Source organism: Spermophilus citellus (assembly GCF_964194105.1).
Source record: "Spermophilus citellus genome assembly, chromosome: 6".
NCBI classification, from domain to species: Eukaryota; Metazoa; Chordata; class Mammalia; order Rodentia; family Sciuridae; genus Spermophilus; species Spermophilus citellus.
In genome coordinates this window covers 63,224,344-63,246,882 of record NC_138187.1, presented here as the reverse complement: position 1 = coordinate 63,246,882, position 22,539 = coordinate 63,224,344, and the positions used below count along the sequence as shown (strand labels likewise).

The window sequence follows — 22,539 nt, the reverse complement described above, 5'->3', positions numbered from 1 at the left end:
TGGTTTTGATCCCCAGCACTAGAAAAAAATGATGAATAATTGAAGGGGAAAATGATAATTTACCAAGCATTAATTTTGCTGGCAAACTTTCCCGCATGCAAATTGAATGAAAGTCAAATAAAAAGGTACTCTGCCAGAAGCATGTTTTACATCTTTGCTTTTTGTCCCCATATACATAAATGCTCGAGGGAGAAATGCATTCATATATAATAAATTATCCTGACAGTAGAAAATGTGTGATTTCCAATCTCTGAATAAAACTACTGAGCTACATCTGCATAACCGAAAAAGACTATTTTAAGGCCTGAAGGAAAAATACCTAAAAGTCAGCAAGCATTGACAGTTCTAGACACTTGGTTATGTAGTTCTTGATGAAGTTTTCATTGTCAGGTTTCAGAAGATAAAAGTGATTTCCTGGCAGCACGTGAATATCAACAACCCCGTTGGTCACATCTTTCCAGGCTAAAAGTAAACAAAATTATATTTAATAACAAATGACATTTCCATTTAAAACAAAATACTTATTTCCAGATAGTATTTATCTAAGAGCTGATGATACCCAATGGTAGTTATTTCCAAGGTATCAGGTTCTGTGCATCCTGTATTTTTAATTTCTCTAAGACCTATCAATGTTGTGACTAGTATTCCCACCCACTCCTCTACTGGGGATTAAACCCAGAGGCACTTTACCACTGAGCCATTCCCCAGTGCCCCCCGACCTTTGTTTTTTGAGACAGAGTCTCACTAAGTTGCTTAGGGCCTCACTAAATTGCTGAGATTAGCCTTGAACTTGTGATCCTTCTGCCTCAGCTGCTGGGATTACAGGCATTCACCATCATGCCCAGCTGTGTTCTTTCATTTTACATGCGATCAGTACCTCTCCATCTATACTAAATAAAACTGGGACGAATTTTCTATTCACTGCAGTAACTGCTAATTGACAATTGCTGAAAATCGTCAGACACATAATTTCAATAAAATACCCAAAACTATAAAAAATAATTTCACCTTCTATATCCTTTACTACGTCTTCAGATCCAACAAAACATGTTAAGTCACAAGAAAGAACGGCCTTAGAGGGCATGTCAAGGCTGTAGACAAAAAAAAGAGCTGATTAAGCAACACCTCAGAACCTCTTCCTCTTAATAGCTTCACTGAAATGAAACAGGAGGCCTCACCTTTGGCTCTTCCCACAGTGCAAACATTTTTTCACCAGGGACACTTCTCCCTATCAGAACCTGCCTGAGACTCACTGTGATCCAGGCCATTTTCCAACTTCATCTAAGTTCTAGAATGTATAGCTGGCAGCAGGATGGTGCTTGGGGAGCCCAGGGTTAGGGTGAAGCTGGTTTCAACCAGTGCTGTTGGCTGCTGTAGCCCAGACATGACCTTCCTGATTCCTCCCAGCTCTCTCCATGGTCCAGGGAAGGTTCTCATGTACAGAACAAGAGTGGGTTCGACCTCCATTTCACCACCTCCGTTTCACAGCACAGATATATTTACTGAACTGGATGCTGGGTGCTGGGGACCTGCAAATAAACAAATTCAGGCCCCGCCCTCCTACATTTGAGAGACTGGCAGGGAGAGAGATGTGCATGAAATAATCAGACAACTGAAGAGAGAAGGAAGTACTCCCAGGCCAGGTGATCTGAGATCATGGGACAGGAGGGAGGACAGGCTAGGGTCAAGTTGGGTCTCCCTGAGGAAGTGGACAGCATCTAAAGATCTGAATGAATAGGAAAGAACTGAGCAAAGAGGACAGAGGCTGCAGGGAAAGAGAAAAGGAGTTCAATTTATTGCTCAGAGATTGAAGCGGGTTATTGGGAGAAATCAAGGTGAAGAAATAGGCAAGGGCCAGGGGCAGGCCACATGGAGGAATGTGGTCATCCTCAGAATGATAAGTCACAAAAGGATTAAGTCATGATCAAACTTGACACTCATCCCCCTGGATACAGTGTGGGGAATGAGAGACAAGGTTCACTAAGAGTCCAGCGAGGATTTCTCTTCTGTCTAGGATGTAAAAACTAGGAGAGTGACTCCCGCCCTCAGAGTGGGGGGGGGGGGGTGGAGAACAACAGATTAACTCATGGGAAGCTGTGGTGCAGGGCACATGCAGGACCTCTAATGAGAAGTGGGGGTATCGTAGGCTCAGTCCTAGCCAAGTGCCAAAGAGGCGTCTAAAATCAGCTAGAGTTTTTGACAGGAGTTGGAGACCTGGTGTGGGGTATTGGGTCAGATGGAACTCACTCCGACTTGCAGGCTCTTTTCCATGGGCCTCCACTAGTGGTCCACAAGAAAGATTGGGAGCAAGAGGCCAAAGGGAGCCCCCTCTGAGGGGAAAGGGGACAGCAAGTAAGTGATGGCAGTGGGACAGGAACTAACACTGCTACCTACCTGGGCCCTTCCCTCATTCTAAGCAAATGCCTTATACTGCTGGAGAGAGGCAGGAACACTTCATGGCAGGGCACAGATGAAGACTCCTGGCTGCTGGGGAAGGACTGACACAATCCTCTACCCTTGGGGAAGGAGTATGACACAATTCTATACCAAATCCAAGCAGACAATGGCTAGGCGGGTAACCAGGTGGCAGAGTGCTTATCTACCATGCAAAAGGCCCTGGATTCCATCCCAGCTCTGCAAAACAAAATAGAAAACCCAATGAAGCAGAGGTCTGCTGCTTGTGGGAAGAGGCAAGAATTTTCCATCCAGGCAAACCAAGATACATGAGGCAAGATTTGTCTATAACAGGGAGAAGGAAGAGCTGGCCTGAGAAAGTCCCACCCACAAATCCCAGACATAGAGGGCCTACCTAGGGGGAATTCTTGAGAGAGTCTAGATGCCCAAGAACTCTGGTAGCCCACATCCAGTAACAAGCAACAGCCATCTACACTGGGGAGCCGCAATAGAAGGGGAGAGATTGTCCTCAGTCCCAGGGAAGAATGAAGGTTGGAGGGTGAAGCAAGACCATTGAGGAAAAAAATACACTCCAGCAGCCTCATCTCCACTTTAACACCAAAGAAACAGGGAACTGATGGTGAAGGAAGGTAACCATAGCAACAACAAAACCCAAACTCGGTTCAATTCCAGTCTACATTGACTGGAACTTCCCCCAGTGAGGGCAGAAGGAGAGATGTGTTTAAATTCCCATCACAGATTCATTTCTGCATCTACAACTACTTTATTCTAAAAGATGTAGAAAGCTTTAAAACTTTATACATAAAATTTCAATAACAATTTTCAGACACACAAGAAAACAAGAAGTAAACAATTCACTGTTAAGGGACAAAACAGTCAAAAGAATCAGGTATGAATAAGACCCAGATGTTGCAACTATCAAACAGGACTTTAAAATACCTATGAATAATATGTCAACTGACTTGGTGGGAAAGGTAGACAATGTACATATGCAAACAAGGATTGTCTTTTTAGAGACGTGAAAACTCTTAGAAGTCAAATGGAATTTCTAGAAATAACCAGCCACAGATATGAAGAGTTCCTGTGAGAAGCTTATAATTATTAGACTCACAGCCAGGGAAACAGTCAGTAAACTTGAAGACAGCCAGTAGAAATTACCCACAGAGAAACATTAAAGGGAATAAAAGCTTAGCAAAGGCATCATTCAAGAGCTGTGGGACAGCCTGGTGCAGTGGCACCACCTGTAATCCCAGCAGCTCAGGAGGCTGAGGCAGGAGGATTGCGAGTTCAAAGCCAGCCTCAGCAAAAGTGAGATGCTAAGCAATTCGATGAGACCCTGTCTCAAAAGAAAATGCAAAATAGGACTGGGGACATGCCTTAGTGGTCAAGTGCCCCTGAGTTCAATACCCAATACCAAGAGAGAGAGAGAGAGAGAGAGAGAGAGATGTGGGACAAAAATCAAACAGCATAGTGCCTGTAGAGTCAGGACCACAGAGGAGAGGGGAAGCAGGACAAGAGACTGTCAGAGCTTTGGAACTGCCTAGATGACACAACTCCACTCTGGACACCAGGCTCTGAACTTGGTGGTAGGTGATAGGGAAGGACTGAGAGATGTGCTGGACCTAATTTTATTTATATTAGAAAGAGCTAAGAGCCAAGGCCCGCTGAAACACTCAGACTGAGAAAGGGGAAGGAGCAAGAGAGAAAGGGAAGAACCCCAGAGCAGGGTTTGGGGAGAACTTTTGGAACTTTTGGAATAGTGGTGACTAGCTACAGCAACTTGATTCACCTGAGTGGGGGTGAGAATGTTAAGATATATTCTTTCTTCTAGGAGTGGAGTATTTCTAGGACTGATTTATGTTTTATTTTTTGTATTTGTGAGGTTTATTCGGAGTGAAAAACAATAGAACGCTTTCTTGTTTTGTTTTTAAAGATTGCCTGTGGTTAGTTATATGTCAAATCCAAACTAATGACCTGTAGTTAGTTACCTGAGTTACTCTTTTTACCCTTTCCTTGCACAGATAGGACAAGGTGCTAAAGAAACATGCTCAGAATCTCACAGCTGGTGAGACACAAGCAGAAAGGGTTTTGATAGTAGTAAGTGAACTCTTTTTTTAATAATAGATAATAATTTATTATCTTTTAAATATCAATTCCTCCCAACAAAATATAGTAAAGAAGAAGAACCATTGAGTTAAGAAGGAACTACAAAGGTTTGCTAAAAACAACTCAAAGCATTCATATAAAAATACCAAAGAAGTATGTGGAGGTACATTCTCCTAGGAAAAAAAAATGAAGGTCAGCCATTCTCTGTGACAAGACTAAAAAAAAATTTTTAAAAATTTTAAAACAGCATATCTTGAAATTTAAACTACTGCATGAAATACCTATTAAGGTAACTATGTTGGTATCAGGTGGATATATATAATTTTTTAATATATTTTTTTAATTTTAATTTGCTATATATATATGACAGCAGGATGAATCACAATTCATATTATACATATAGAGCACAATTTTTCATATATCTGGTTTTACATAAAGTAGAGTCATACCATTTGTGTCTTCCTACATGTACTTAGGGTAGTGATGGCCATCTTATTCCACTGTCTTTTTTACCTCCATGCCCATCCCCCCTCCCTCCCCTTTGCCCTATCTAGAGTTCATCTAATCCTCCCATGTTCCCAGTCCCCAACCCCATTATGAATCAGCATCCTTAAATCAGAGAAAACATTTGGCATTTGGTTTTGGAGGATTGGCTAACTTCACTTAACATTATATTCTCCAACTGCATCCATTTACCTGCCAATTTCATTATTTTATTCTCTTTTAATGCTGAATAATATTTCAGTGTGTGTGTGTGTGTGTGTGTGTGTGTGTGTGTGTGTGTATCACATTTTCTTTAACCATTCATCTACTGAAGGGCATCTAGGTTGCTTCCACAGTTTAGCTATTGTGAATTATGCTGCTATAAACATTGATGTGGCTGTGTCCCTATAGTATGCTGTTGAATAGCTGGATCAAATAATGGTTCCGTTCCCAGTTTTCCAAGAATTCTCCATACTGCTTTCCATATTGGCTGCACCATTTTGCAGTCCCACCAGGAATGTATGAGTGTGCCTTTTCCCCCACATCCTTGCCAACACTTATTGTTGTTTGTATTCTCAATAACTGCCATTCTGACTGGAGTGAGATGAAATCTTAGAGTAGTTTTGATTTGCATTTCTCTAACTGCTAAAGATGTTGAACATTTTTTCATATATTTGTTTCTGAGAAGTGCCGTTCAGTTCCTTGGCCCATTTATTGACTGGGTTATTTGGTTTTTTGGTGTTAAAATTTTTTAATTCTTTACATATTCTAGAAATAAGTGCTCTGATGTGCATGTGATAAAAATTTGCTCCCAAAATGTAGGTTCTCTATTACCCTCACTGATTGCTTCTTTTGCTGAGAAGAAGCTTTAGACTTTGAATTCATCCCATTTATTGATTCTTCATTTTAATTCTTGTGCTATAGGAGTCTTATCAAGGAAGTTGGGGCCTAATCTGACATGATGGAGATTTGGGCCTACTTTTTCTTCTAATAGATGCAGTGTCTCTAGTTTAATTCCTAGGTCCTTGATCCACTTGGAGTTGAGTTTTTGTGCCTGGTGAGAAATAGGGGTTTAATTTCATTTGTTGCATATTAATTTCCAATTTTCCAAGCACCATTTGTTGAAGAGGCTATCTTTTCTCCAATGTATGTTTTTGGAGCCTTTGTCTAATATAAGATAACTGTAGTTATGTGGATTTGTCTCTGTGTCCTCCATTCTGTACCATTGGTCCAAATGTCTATTTTGGTGCCAAAATCCATGCTGTTTTAGTTACTATTGCTCTGTAGTATAGTTTAATGTCTGGTAAAGTGATGCCACCTGCTTCACTATTCTTGCTAAGGATTGCTTTAGCTATTCTGGGTCTCTTATTTTTCCAGATGAATTTATAACTGCTTTTTCTATTTCTATGAGGAATGTCATTAGGATTTTGATTGGAATTGCATTAAATCTATATAGTGCTTTTGGTAGTATAGTCATTTTGACAATAATAATTCTGCCTGTCCAAGAACAAGATATAGATCTTTTCATCTTTTAAGGTCTTCTTTAATTACTTTAATTACTTTCTTTAGCTTTCTGTAGTTTTCATTTTAGAGGTCTTTCACCTCTTTTGTTAAGTTGATTCCCAAGTATTTTATTTTTTTTTTGAGGCGTAAACATTAAGTTAAGCCTTAATGTTTGACTATTGTGCAAGGTTTAATTATTATAAAACAAGCTTTTCTAAATATTATTTTATTGAATGTTCATAGCAATGTGTATTATTTTTAATTTTTAAAAATTTTAATTTTATTTGGCAAGTAATAATTATATATATGGCATGCAAGGTGATATTTTGATATATGCATTCATTATGGATCAATTAAGCAAACTAATTAGCACATTCATTACTTGACATAATTTTTTTATGGTGTGAGCATTTAAAACCTACTGTCTTAGGGATTTTGAAATGTACATTACATTGTAATTAACCATAGTCATCATGCTAATAGGTCTCAAAAACTCCTCTCTAACTGAAACATAGTACCTTCTGGCCAGCATCTCCTCATTCCTCCCCAAATCCACAGCAACGAGTAGCCACCATTGTACTCTCTACTTCTGTTGGTTCCCATTTTAGTTTCCATATATTAGTGAGACTATGAACTTTTTGTGTCTCTCTGCCTGGTTTATTTTCACTTGACATAATGTTCTCAGGATTCACCCATGCTATCACAAGTGACAGGAATTTGTTCTTTTTAAGGCTAAATATTATTTCACTGTGTATAGATATATTTTCTTTATTTACTGATGCAGGCTTAGACTGATTCCATATCTGGGCCTCATGGATACTGCAACAATAAACACGGGAGTTCAGATATCTCCTAATAAACTAATATGGTAATTCCATTTCTTTGGGTTTTTCTTTTTTTTTTTTTTGAGGCACCCCTGTTATCCATAATGGCTATACTAATTCACATTATGTCCACAGTGAACAAGTGTTCCTTTTTCTCCACATTCTTTCCTGCACTTAAAATCTTTTGTCTTTTGGATAATCACCATCCTATCAGGTTATCAGACATGACATCTCATTTTGGTTTTGATTTGCATTTCCCTGATGATTGGTGATGCTGAGCACTTTTTCCTATACCTGTTTTGCACAACTTCTTTTGAGAAATGTGTATTTAGCTTCTTTGCCCATTTGTACATCAAGTGGTTTTCTTGCTATTGGTTATTTGAGTTCCTCATGTATTTTGGATATTAACCTCTTATTAGATGTATGATTTACAGATACTGTCTCCTAATCCATAGGTCTTCTCTTCTGTTGATTGTTTCCTTTATTATGGAAAAGCTTTTTGATATAATCTCATTTATCTATTTTTGCTTGTTTCCTGTGCTTTTGGGGTCATATCCAAAACTTGACTGCCCAGGCCAATGTCACGGAGCTTTCCCTGACTGTCCCATGAAGTTTTCATTGTCAGATCTTGTGTTTAAATCTTTAATCTTTCTGAGTTGATCTTTATATACATTATGAGGCAAAGGTCCAGTTTCCTTCTTTTGCATATGGCTATGTACCATTTATTAAGGAAAGAAGAGAGTGTCATTTCCTTATTCTATATTTTGGCACTTTTCTTGATAACCTTAAGTGCATAGGTTTATTTACAGGGGCTTCTGATTCTGTCCCTTGGTTGAAGAGTTTTGTTTTTTTTTTTTTTTTTATGCTAGTGCCATGAAGATTTATTACTCTAGCTTCCCCCCACCAGGGGGCAGTGGTACCAGGGATTGAACTCAGGGGCACTCAACCACTGAGCCACATCCCCAGCCCTATTTTATATTTAATTTAGAGACAGGGTCTCACTGAGTTGCTTAGGGCCTCGCTTAGTTTCTGGCTTTGACCTCCCAATCCTCCTACCTCAGCCTCCCAAGCCACTGGAATTATAGGTGTGTGCCATTGTGCCCAGCTACTGTAGCTTTTTTTGTAATTTCAAGGGGTTTTTTTCCTTTATTTGGCATTTCTTGATCCCAAATCTGTGCTCAGCTTAGTCTTATGAGACTGACATTTAGACTAAGATGCTCGAGATAGAGATGTAAAGATAGATAGTCGTAGGATATCTAGGAGGTTAACTGTGAACTGTACAGCATATTGAAGATAGGCAGTGAGGGAGGAGGAGTGTGAAAATGGAAATGCTTATCTCAGTCCTAAAGGTGCTGCACATCTGTTTCACTCTTTGTAGCTATCTGTGTAAACATCCAGTAGCAAGCACAGCCCATGGTGGCCCAATGCCTGTTCCAGGCTTTGTGGATGAAAAACAAGTAATATAGGCCCAAATGTCTGCTTTCAAGGAACTTAAACCAAGAGAACATGGATCAGGCAAAATAGAAGCAATGCATGACAGTATATAAGGGTAACTAGGATCCAATGCTGGTCCCACAGTGATGGCTCTGGGGATGATAGACTACGAAAAGTCATTTGTAGACTTAGGTTGTTAGGGGAAGATTGACAGAGTCTTAGGATTTCAGTTCTATCAGAAAATTCAAGCATTAATCCAGACATCCCATGAGACAAGGAAAAAGGGTGATGTCATGAAGTGACATCACTTATTTGTTCCAGGAGTTCTGGAACAAATTCACAATAAAGCTTAGCCAACTACTGCTCACTTAACAACTACCCCACACTTAACAATGAGTAGTGATCCATTCCCACTGATCCTGCTAGAAGATGAGAATGCTTTGGCATTTATTTGATAAATACCCATTATATGATACAACATACATGTCAACATATAAGTGAATTTATATATGCAGCATATATAATATATATTTTTATGTATGTATTTTAAAGAAAAGATATGCTAGTCATCTTTACAAATACAATGTTTGTGTTCAGTCTCCATTCTAAGCCAGTACAAATATTACAAATGGCCCCAAAGGAAATGGAATCCCACTCTTTGAATATTTCCTTTCCATATCCACACCCTCTGAGAACTGCCAATCTGTATTGTTCTATAAACATCCACACACAAAATTGTCTCAGTTACTTACCTGTGATTACTCATAAGCTGAATATCTGCCAACAGTTTGGGAATACTTTGTTGTAAAAGTTGTTTATCATCAAAAAAAGTCATGGGAGTACCTCCAAACTCTATAAGGAAAGAGTTTATTTCTTCTTCTGACAATTCGTTAATTTTGGGAATTTGAGGCCAGACCTTTAACTGGAAATATCAACAAACATTTTAGGACAAGGCAGTATAAAACAAGCTTTCTCATAAACAAAAGCTTTCTATCTAAAGTCAAGCCCTTAAATCAAGGCTGGCAAATGGAACTCTTCATCTAAAGACTTCAGGAGAGAATTCTTTCTCTATGAAAGCGGGGAAAAGAAAGTTCCTCAGTGACTCGAGTCTCATAGTGTCACCAAAATGTCATTCCAAACTCAGAATCCCAGGCCAGACACTGACTTTTTAAGGAGAGGAGAGATAGAGTAGCAGAAACCACAGTTTAAACTAAAGGTTACAGAAGTTGGACATCACTGTCCCCTTTTCAAATTTCAAGGGTTCTTTCCTGGCTCTAGTTGGTCATTTTTCTGAAAATTGATTAAGTTCTCAGCTCCCAAAGTGAGAGAAAAAGCACTGAAGCTCAGTATGAGCTCAGAGGTGCAAGAGCAGCACAGGTGATTATCAGGGAACTGATGAAGGGCACTTCAGAGAAATGAAGAGAGAATGACATTGAAAGAGATCTGAGGAATTTTCAATAGCAAATAGTATCCCTGCCATCATTCCCTTACCAGACCAAAGCTTGCCAAAAAGGAAAATAGCATCCTGATTTTTATTCCCCCATTTCCCCCCTCTCCCCTCCTCTTTCCAAAGAAAATGAAAGTACTTACAGGGCGGGTAGTCATACTTGACACAAACAAGTGCACTGGCTCCAGCTTATATTTTTCTTTTAGGTGCAGAGAAGTTTTAAAAGCAATGTAGGATCCCAAACTAATTTGTGTAAAGACAAACATGAAGATAACTGTTCAGCAAGACTCATGATGGTACAATATCATAAATACGGCAATGATCATGAAAGAATCAAAAGTGTAAGTTAATTGGTTAATAACTATTTTATTATCATTAGTGTCAACATAAAGAATATTTCAGACACACTAGTACCAATGACCCAGTGCTGTAGTTTGGATCTGGAATGTCCTCAAAGGTTATGTGTTAAAGGTTTGGTCCCCAGCATGGTATTATTAGGAAAAATTTTTAAGAAGTGGGGCCTAGTGGGAAGTCTTTGGGTAATTGAGAAAGTGCCTCTGAAGTAGATTTGTGGGATCCCAGCCCCTTCCTTTTCCCTTCTTTAACTGCCAGGTGATGAAGTCAGTGGTTTTGTTCTGCCACATATTTCTGACATAGATCCAAAGTAGCAGGACCAAGAAATCACAGATTGAAACCTTCAAAACTATGAGCCAAGGAAACCTTCTCTCCCTACAAATTGATTATCTCAGGTATTTAGTTATAGTAATGGAAAGCTGATTAACACACACAGGCTTGAAATTCATGTAAATTTCCTTTTTCTGCCTTAAAAATGTGTATCACTAGGTTTATGTCAGCAATTCTTAAAGAATTGGGATTTGAGGAATTCTGGGAATTTCTGAGACTCCAATAGGTAGCCAAGCAAATCAAAACTATTTTCAGGATAACACTAAAATGTTATTTGCCTTTTTACACACATGAGTACATAGTGGATTTTTCCAGAGGTTATATGATATGGGATATTGCAAGAATGTAAATGCAGAGAGATTAGAATCCAGCTGCCTTCTATCATGCCAGCAGGTAAAGAGATTTGCAAAAGTGTAAAGCAATGCTGTTTTACTCATTACAATTTTGGGGGGGGGGGTTAAAATATAGTCTTTTTCATAAAAATACATTATTTATTCAACAACATATGTAGGCTATTAGTGTTATGTTTTTGGTTTGGGGTTTCTTTTTAGGGGGGCGGTATTGAACCCAGGAGCTCTTAAACCACTGAGCTATATCTCCAGCCTTTTCTATTCTTTATTTTGACACAGAGTCTCACTAAGTTGCTTAGGGCCTTGCTAAGTTGTTGAGGCTAGCCTTGAACTCAGCCTTCTGAGTCACTAGGATTATAGGCATGTACCACCATACCTGCTTGTTAGTTTTATTTTTAGATAAATTAGCAATTAAAAATATTTAAAATTTCTTAGTTGTACTTTCTAATATGGTAAATATTGACTGATACATCGCATACAAACCCAAGATATTTGAAGTCCTCAATGCATCCTGAAAGTATAAAAGGATACTGGGACCCAAAAGTTTGTGAACAGTTATAGATATGTAGATATATTTTGTAGAAAAAAAATAACAAGGGATGATTCATCTGCAAATTGCATATTTACAGATCTTATGAAAGAAAGGGCAACCCAGCCCCATGTCCATAAGTGGAGTGTGAAGTGCAAATAATTTGGAAACACATATCAAGAGTGTTAACAAAGAGCATCTTATTCAAATTAAATACTGGGAATTTATCCTAAGAAAACAATAACAGATTTATGCTAAATTTTTCATAACTTCAATGTTCATTGATTGAAGTTCTGCATTAACCATGAATTTGTGAAGAAATTCCCCCAGCTGTCTTTTAGAATATTTAAATACCTGTGGCCAAAAAATGCAAATGGTTTATCCTGGATGATTGGCAGCAGAGCATGAACAGTTTCCTCAACTACCTGGTTGATGTCATTTGCAAAAGGTTCTTCCAGTCGACTTTCTCTTCCAGCAAGTCTTAAACAGGACACTGGATATTGGGAAACACAAGTAAGTACTTCAGATAATGAATGGGGTACTGTTATGTTTAAAGGGTCTTATATTTACACAATGTGAGCACTTCCAAAGAAGCAAATTATGACCAAGTCCAGTGAGTAAAAGTTTAGAATTTGCTGATAAGAAAAACAACATAAAATACCTAGAAATGATAAATAAATAGATAGATGAAATATGCAAGTAATTAGATGCATAGTCTAGGTCACAGTAAAGGGAAAACCTAGAGGAAGAATAAAATAAGAGGGAACTAAAATTTTAAGAAGTGAGTATGTACCAACAAAATGGCAATTCTGACAGCCATTGCTTCTATCAGAAAAATAAAACACCAGGATTCAAAGCTGACCAAAAGAATTGGGAGACAAGACATTGGAATGCTTTAAATTTGAGAGTCAGAACTGAGTCCTCTACATAAAACCAGTAAACTCTAAATTCTAAACCCTCCATGAAGAAATTGTGAGGGGGGGGGGGGGAATAATATTCTCCTAATGGCAAAGAAGAAAGCAGAAGTTTCTGATTTTTGACTCTGGATGTGGGTTGGGATTGAGGTCTCTTATAAACTTTGTGATTGTGGCATGCTTAGTGGCTAGGAAGTTTCTGTGCAAAGGCACAGAATGACTGGCTGCTGGAAAACTTCCATATAAAAGACACAGGATGCCTGGCCCCTGTAGCAATGTTCTTCACAAGAGAACATTGTATTAAGAGTTTTATCAATTTCGACCTTGATTTTAGGCATAACTTCTGGGAATAAAGGAACTTCCTTGATAGATAACTACAATGTTTCACCAAGCTACTGAATCTGCCCACAAACTTTAACAATGGACTTTCTTAAGAGCTGCACAAAGCTCCTGACATTGCATATTGTAACTGTGAAATGTAACTGCAGAATAAGCAACCTTACAGATACTTTAAACAATAATGCAGTTATGGTACTAATGACCTAATGTAACCTATTGGTATAAATAAACATGGTGGCTTGAACGAGAGCCACTTTCCTGTCTCTGCACCTTGTCTCTGTGTCTCCCTTTTTATTTTCTTTACAGGAGTCTGCCCTTAGACATTTTTAAACAAAGCCTTGTATTTGTGCAAATTTGAGGCTAGTTTATGTTACTTTAACAATATGAGAAAAATGAAATTGAAAAATGAACTCTTAAATGAACCTGTTAGTAGCATCAAAGTAGCACCTGTGTTAGAAGCACCCAGTACTTCCTTTAAAACGCACTGACAGGTATCTCCTCATGAATACAGACACAGAGTAAGTCTTTCCAGAATCAAGAATCAAGCTGATCCCAAATAGCAGTGTGCTGGAGAAAGTCTTACACACTTAAAAAGGAGTACAACAAAATCCAGCAATCAATAATATAAAAAAATCACAATGTCTAGGATCTAATCAGAATTCACCAGAACATACTGAAAAAGTGGGAACACATGACTCATAATGTGTTTCCAGGAGTGGGGGAGGGGATGCAAACATGAGAAATAGACAAGAAATAACAATTGATGGGGTTAGAACCTTAAAACAGCTATTATGAATATGCACAGTTATATAAAAACATAAATGTGATGAGAAGAGGAAGATTTTTTTTTTGAAGACCCAAGTGGAACTTCTAGAGATGTGAAATAAAATCTCCAAAATTAAACACTTACGTGTGTGTGCGCACACACACACACACACACACACACACACACAAACACACACCAGACGTGATTAACAGCAGATTAGACATGAAGAAAAAGTAATTGTGAACTTGGAACATTTAGAAAATGAAACTATCCAAAATTAAGCATAGAAGGCATAGAACCAAAGGGGAAAAATAGATGAGTGTCCTGTGTGTACAATATGAGTCAATTCAAAATAAATAGAGTTGAAGTCCCAGTAGGAGAGCAGAGAGAAAGGAAATAAACATTTGAAGAAATAATGGCTTAATATTTCCAAATTTGTTAAAAATTATAAAGTCACATATCCAAAAAACCCAGACAGAATAAACAGCGAAAACCACATCAAGGCAAGTCATAATCAAATTGTGAAAAACATAATTAAAAAATCTTAAGCATCCAAAGAAGAGAGGCCTAGAGATGCAAATGTAAGAAGGACTGTAGATTTCATGTCAGAAACTTCAAGCCAGAGGACAATATGGGAGAGGACAATTGACAAGCTGGAATTCTATAACTTGTGACTACATATTTCAAAAGTGAAAACTACAGACATTTTAAACACACAAACCCAAAAGAATTCAATGCAGCAGACTTGCACTTAAATAAATATTAAAGTAACTTCTTTAGGCAGAATAAAAATGTCAGATGGAAATTTGGGGGCTACTTGAACAAAGAAAATCATGAAGATAAATACAAAAGAATTTTTATGATTTTAAAACACTACAAAAGACAACCGACTACACAAAAATAATATATAGGAAATTGTATTATTGAAAACAGCACAAAGTTCAAGATGGGGAATGAGTAACAATGCTCTTTTGACTCTTGTAACATTTCATCAAAAATGAAGCAGTATAATTAAATTTGGATGTTGATTGTGATAAATTATAAAAGCATTTTGGAAATGCTAAAAAAATAACTAAGAAATAAAACAGTGATTTAGAGCTAATCACCCAGTGGTGGAGGTATATGAAAGTCTTTAAAAAAGAAAAACTAATTCCAAAGAAAAGAGAAGATAGAAGGAAAAAAATATGGTACAAATTTGAAAACAAATTGCAAGATGGTAGATCTAATCTAACCATATTAAAAATTATAATGATGTGAAAGACTCAAACACTCCAATTAAAAGGCAGAGATAATCAGATTGACTTGAACACAGCAAAATATATCTACAAGCTATCTATAAGGGACACGTTTTAAGTATAAATCACAAAGAAAGGAGAAAAGCATAGGAAAAGATAAATCATGCAAACAATTGTAAAAGAAAATGAGAATGATTGTAATTCACATCAGACAAAATGGACTTCAAAATAAGGGGCAAGCCAGGTGCAATGATACAAAACTGTAGTCCCAATGACTTGGGAGGCTGAGGCAGGAGGAGTAAAAGTCTGAGGTCAGCCTAGGCAAAAATATTGTTTTTGAAAACAAAATTGAAACCCCATTTCAAAAACAATATTTTTTAAGGACTGGGTGTCAATTGATGAATGGATTAAGCAATCCATATACACAATAGAGTTTTACTCAGTCATAAAGAAGAACGAAATCATGGTATTTAGTAATAAATGGTTGGAACTAGAGAACATCATGCTACGTGATGTAAGACACATTCTTCCAGTGGAAATGGTACATTTGCCAAAGTATACTGTATTCTGGGTCATACCACATATTTAATTCTAAAAGAACTGAAACAATACAAAATGCATTTTCTGATTCACAACACATTTAGGTAGAAATAGCAGAAAGGTATCTGGAAAAATTCTAAGTACTGAAAACCAAAAAAACCAATTCTAATTAATAAAGAATAAGCCATGGGAAGTATTAGAAAATATTGTGAACTGAAAGAAAATTAAATCAAACATTGAAAATTGTAAGGTGCAGCTAAGGCAGTAATTAGAGGAGAATTTTTAGCATTACATATTAAAAAGGAAGAACATTCTAAAATCAAAGACCTAGGGTTGAAAACTGACAAGGCTGACATAGTGGTGCATGCCTCTAATCACTCCGGAGACTGAAGCAGGAGGATCACAAATTCCAGGCCAGCCTCAGCAATTTAAGGAGATCCTTTCTAAAAAGCTCAGTGGTAATGTGCCCCAGGTTTAATCCCCAGCACAAAATAATAATAATAATAATAATAATAATAATAATGATAATAATCACAAATTAAATTGCTTTCCTATACATCAGAAATGAACAATTGGAATTTGAAATTAAAACTAAGATGTCATTTATAGTCCCATCAGAAAGAGAAAGTGAGACAGATATTTAGCCATAAATCTAATAAGAGATATGTACAAAATCTATGTAAGGAAAGTGATAAAACTCTGATGAAAGAAATCAAAGGATATTTAAATAAATGATGAAATACCTTATGTTCATGGATAAGAGGACACACAATATTGTTAAGATGTCAATTTTCTACAACTTGATGTACAATTTCAATGCAATCTCAATTAAAATCTAACAAATTATTTTGTGGATACTAATAGTTAATTATAAAGTTTAAATGGGAGCTGGGGGGTCCTTAGTAGTAGAGTTCTTGCCTAGCATGTACAAGGCCCTGTGTTCAATCTCTAGCACCATAAAACCAATCGAAGTATATATAGAAAGGCAAAAGAATCAGAAAAGCTAACACAACACTGAAGAAGAAGAACAAAGATGAAGAACTGAAACTACCTAATTTTAAGACCTACTGTGAAGCTACAGCAATCAAGACAGTGTGGTATTGGTGAATGAATAGACAAATGGACCAGCAGAACAGAATAGAGAGCTTAGAAATAGCCATACATATACAGTCAACTGAACTTTGCCAAAGAAGCAAAGATAATTCAATGGAGGAAGAATGTAATTGTTTAATGGCACTGGAACAATTAGGCATTTATAAACACACACAAAAAAAATTCTGGCACAGTCTTTTCACAAAAATTAACTCAAAACGGATCATAGACCAAATGTAAAATGCAAAACTAGAAAACTTCTAGAAGATAACAGAATAAAATGTAGGTGGTCTTTAGTTTGGCAATGAGTATTCAGATATGACACTACAACAGGATCTTGAATGAAAGAAAAACTTAAAAAGCACCAACTAAAAACCTTCTCATATTAAAAAAAACTGCTAAGTTGGACTTCATCAAAATTTATAAGGAGGGCTGGGGTTGTGACTCAGTGGTAGAGCACTTGCCTGGCATGTAGTATGAGGCACCAGGTCGAGCCTCAGTATTATTACTATTATTATTATTATTTCAAAATGCTGGGGGGAAGCAACCAACAAAGAAGATCCTAGGAAGAGAGGACAGTTAATTCAAATGGAAACACATAGAGAAGAAGAGGTTTCAAAATTGAACAGAATCTCAGGGAGGTGTGGGACAGTATCAAGTGGGACAGCATAGAAAAAAGAGAGGAAAGAGAGAGGCAGAGAAGATATTTTTGAAGGTATAATAACTGGAAGTCTTCCAAGTTAAATAAGAATTATAATCCACAGATCCAAGAAACTCAACGAACTCACATTCCTATATGTCATGTCATCTAACCTATTAGATTGCTTAGATAATGATAAAAATCAACCTACCTTCCATAGAATCATAAATGTTTTGGCCCCATTTGGCAAAATAAGTAGAGTCACTTCCTGCCCAGGGAAAACAAATCAGCTTAAAAATTGCATTGGGCTTTGGGTATAAGCAGTTGAAAACTTTCTCATTCCTAGAAAGAAAAATCAAATATATTTAACATTACACATATCATTTAAATTCCCAAACTGAATTAGGTGCATTTTAGTGGAAATCTTTGTTAATTATAAGAAATGTATTTTCAAATATGAAGTGAATGGCATTTTTTTTTCTAAAAAGAGACCAAAAAAAGGTTTTTAATGGTCTGTGTTTGACAGTTTGAATATATAAACTCCTAGGGATGTTGGTGAAATAGTCAAATATTTATGTATAACACTTAGGAAAAATATATCCTTTTGTCTAGTGGAAAGCAGTATAATTGTCAATTTTGAAATCGCCTTCTTCCCAATTCAGGAAATGATTTTATCCAAACAGTATGTGGGTATCTTCAATCTCAGTGTCTTTATTACCACCATAGTCATTTCTCAAATCATCCAAAAGCTTTCTAGAGCATGTAATTTTTACTCCCTTCTGAGTGTTGAATAAATAATGATCTTGAATCTGCATATAAGTGGTCACTGGAAATTTTATTCCAAGATTCAAGTACCCAGTCATCTGATGTTAGGAAAATTTCTTTCTGAAAAGTCATTATATATTAATATATTTATATTCCTCACAATTTAAATCTTTCCTATAAAATTTCCAAACCAGTCATTACATTTCTTACAAAGATAGGTAATCTTCCCAAGGGGAGATCGGAAACCTTAGTGGAATGATTTTAAATTTGTTGTGCCTCTGTTGTTTTTTTCTTTTTAAATATGTCAGTTTTGTCAGTTGATCTTAATAAACATTCCAAAGGTAGACTGTTGACTCTTGCTGAGGGCCATTGCCAAGCAGGAATGACGCATCGAAATTTCCTTGCCAGCGTACCCCATGTTAAATGGACTTGCCTTGGAAATTCGCTGTGACATTGCATGTGTGTTTGAGAAAGGTGACCCTGCTCAAGGACGAGGGTGGATCCAGGATTAGGGTGTATCCTGCAGTTTGAGGAAGTATCCCGCTACTTGGGTTTAGGGCGTTCCTGGTTTAAGACAAGTTTAAGGCATTCCCAGTTTAAGACAATAGGGGTTTTAGGGAAGTTGGAGGTTGAAGATTATTGCTGCCGGGATTAGGGTGTTCCTGCTGCTTGTTCCCGTTGAGTTCTCGTGAGATTCAGAAAGGATATGGGAAAAGAAAGCCTCTTGGAGTAGGTGAATTGGGCGGAGCAGAACTGGGATTGCCCCAGAGCGTGTGTGGAGGCCGGTGTGAGTTCGGGAATAAAGAATTGCTGTTTGAATCTACAAAGCTGTGTGGTGGCTCATGATTCTGTGCCCAGCCAAGATATTGGCAGACTCTAAAGAGTTTTGTTCTTCATTCTTAAATAATAGGGAGACCACCCATAAAATGAGACTTTATACAAATTTAGACACAAGTGACAACATTTGAGGGGAGAATGATAATTTTTGAAGAAAAAATCCTTGTATTATAGTCGAGCACTTCTGTTATAATCGCTAGCCTAAAGATAAAAGCAAAAAGGACTAAATTTAGTCGTTTTCTTTTGAAGAAGAACATTTGTACTGGAAGCTGTGTTCCTACTTACCAATCCCATCTGCAGCAAATTTACCAATAAAGGTATGGTCCTAAATGAGAATTTCATAGGTGTCTGCCATGTTCTTGAAAAATACTAAAGTTGCTTTTTCAAGGAGTAAAATTAACTCTCTGTACTTTGTACAAAGTGGCAACTTATATTAACCTCATTTTTTCAGAGTACTGAAGAGTCTAGAGCAGGATGCAATGCATGCCTGCAATCCCAGAGACTTGGGAGGATGAAACAGGAGGATCAAAATCTGAGGCCAGCCTCAGCAACTTAGTGAGAACCTCAGCAATTTAGTGGGACCCTGTCTCAGAATAAAAAAATAAGACCATGGTGCATGCCTGTAATCCCAGTGGCTCAGGGGGCTGAGGCAGGAGGATTGCAAGTTCAAAGCAAGTCTCTGCAACTTAGTGAGGCACTAAGCAATTCAGTGAGACCCTACCTCTAAATAAAATACAAAAGGAGTAAGGAAGTGACTCGGTGGTTAAGTTCCCGCCTCCCCCCCCCGTCCAATCCCCATGCAAATAAATAGATAGATAGATAGATGATAGATAGATAGATAGATAGATAGATAGATAGATAGATAAATGGCTGGGTTATGTCTCAGTGGTAGAGAGCCCCAGGTTCAATCCACAGAATAACAAAAAAGTATAGAAGAATTAATTCAACAACATTTCTTTAAAATTACACCATATCTTGAAAAGGTACCATATTCTTTGAAGTCAAGAATCCCTACTTCACACTATTTAAATTATTTGGGTTCTAATGGGCAAAACATGTATTGGAACATGAGTAGGTACAGGTTTTGCAGTGTCCAAGGCATATATAATTTGCAAGAGTCAGGATGGTTCTTTAAGAAAAAGAATATAAAATTAGGAGTGCCAAATTAGCTGCAGAGCCTTTGATCATTTTCAAGGTAAAATTGTCTTTCTTGGTTGGCAGTGGGGACAGGAGTGACTTTTCACATATTTAAATCAGTGTTAATCTCAGGTAGTCCTTGGAACCCATTGGACAGGACATCTACTCTGCAGGTGAACCCAAAGCCAAGACCTCAGGAAAGGGTAGAAGAGAGGGCTGCCCATAGCTGCTGATCAGGCAGTCACCTCCTCTGCCAGAAATTGGGGACTATCGCCCCGTTCAAGACCTAAGAGAGACCAACAACAGAGTGTAGGACATTCACTCCACAGTACCTAACCCATACAATCTGCTTAGCACCCTGAACCCTGAGCGAAAATGGTATACTGTTCTGGACTTAAAAGATGCTTTCTTTTGCTTGCCTCTGCATAAAGATAGTCAGTTGCTGTTTGCTTTCAAATGGGTAAACCCAGAAACCGGAACATCTGATCAACTAACTTGGACCAGACTCCCACAGGGGTTCAAAAACTCCCCCACTCTCTTTGATGAAGCCCTCCACAGAGATCTCAACAACTTCAGAACTACGCACCCCGAAGTCACCCTGCTTCAATATGTGGATGACCTGCTACTGACAGCCGATACCAAGGAAAACTGTGAGTCTGGGACCCAAACACTATTATCCAAGCTTGCTCAACTCGGGTATAGAGCTTCTGCTAAAAAGGCCCAAATTTGCCAGCAAGAAGTAATCTTCCTGGACTATTCCCTTAGGGGTGGTAAACAATGGCTCACTGAACCCAGAAAACAAACCGTTGTGCAGATACCACACCCATCTAACAAGAGGGCAAATGAAGAGGCTAAATTGGCAGCCCTAAATGGAGTAACCATGTTAACACTTTCCACACTGGGGGAACATAAGGACACTGACACTGAACTCCTCGACTTTACTGAGCCCAGCCTGCAATTTCAGAAAGCCCTACACTACATTAAAAATGTACATCAACTCACTCACCTTGGTTCAAAAAAAATTGCAGGCATTCCTAAAGGATCAAGAACAGAGTTTTCCACTAACTGGCTCACAGCGAAAGGAAATAGCTGAATGGGTAACAAAAGCCTGTCAGGTCTATCAATTGGTTAATGCTTACCCTTCCAAGCTTCCTGTAGAAAGGCGCCTTCGAGGAACCAGACAAGGACAATTTTGGGAAGTGGACTTTACTGAATTAAGCCAGCAAGGTATGGACTTAAAAATCTCCTAATCTTTGTAGATACATTTTCAGGATGGATTGAAGCCTTCCCCACAAAAAAAAAAAAAAAAGGAACGACGCAAATGGTGGTCAAAAAGATCCTGAAAGATATTTTCCCAAGATACGGCCTGCCTAAGGTAATAGGGTCTGATAATGGACCAGCGTTCGTGGCCCAAGTAAGTCAGGGGTTAACCAGGACTCTGGGGATTAATTGAAAATTACATTGTGCTTATAGACCCCAGAGCTCAGGACAGGTAGAAAAAAAAATAAATAGAACCATTAAAGAGACCTTAATGAAATTAAGCTTGGAGACCGGCATAAAAGATTGGACTATGCTCCTGCCTTATGCACTGTTTCACACAAGAAATACTCCCTCTGTTTATTTGTGTAACCTCACCCCCTATGAAATTCTCTATGGTGCCCCTCCTCCAGTAAGGGACCTAACCCCAACTCTAAGACCTAACAATCCCTTCCACACCCCCTTGCTTGACAGACTTAAAGCTCTTGAAAGAACCCAGCGATACCTGTGGAAACAGCTGGCCACTGCCTACCAACCTGGGGACGAAGGGACTCCACATCAATATCAAGTGGGAGACTTCGTCTATGTAAGATGACATCAGGTGTCATCCCTAGAACCCCGCTGGAAAGGACCATACCAGGTGCTACTTATAACACCTACAGCGATAAAGGTAGACGGAATCACTTCCTGGATCCATGCCTCTCATCTCAAGCCTGTGCCCTGTCCAGACTCTGGCTGGAAATTGGAAAAGACTGGTAACCCTCTCAAATTGCGTATTCACCATGTGGATAGGGCTATGGATTCTCCCCTTGACCACCAGTAGTCCTAACCCTCATCAGCCCGTTCAGCAGCGATGGCTGATCATAAATCCTACTGGACAGGAAGTATGGTCTATCTCGCATACAGCCCCCTTAGGGACCTGGTGGCCATCTCTCCACCCAGACATTTGTCAGTTGGCTATAGGTCTTTCCTATTGGGTATCCCTGATGAAGAGGATCCCACTAAAATTCCATTAAATCCCTTCCGTACCATAGATAATAGAAACAAACATTATGGATGTAGGGACACGAGAGCCAGATGCAGGTTGGCTAACCTAGATTACTATGTTTGCTTGGCGGACTATCAAAGCCACAAACAGTCATGGCTGTGTGGGGGAAAAACCGACTTCTTCTGTAAGTCATAAGGATGTAAACATACAGGGGCTACCTGATGGAACCCAAACCTCCGCCGGTTCTCAGACCA

The 22,539-nt window shown here is 38.2% G+C and overlaps 1 protein-coding gene across 1 annotated transcript; it reads right to left on the bottom strand.

Moving 5' to 3' along the window:
* Positions 1-319: 319 nt before the first annotated feature.
* Positions 320-22,199, bottom strand: OLAH (oleoyl-ACP hydrolase; the record flags this gene model as incomplete). Its single annotated transcript, XM_081298185.1, has 8 exons — positions 320-462; positions 1,009-1,091; positions 9,518-9,687; positions 10,356-10,455; positions 12,130-12,268; positions 17,513-17,643; positions 21,047-21,129; positions 22,128-22,199. 8 exons carry the CDS (start codon positions 22,197-22,199, stop codon positions 320-322), a joined length of 921 nt encoding a protein of 306 aa, XP_081154311.1.
* Positions 22,200-22,539: the final 340 nt, after the last annotated feature.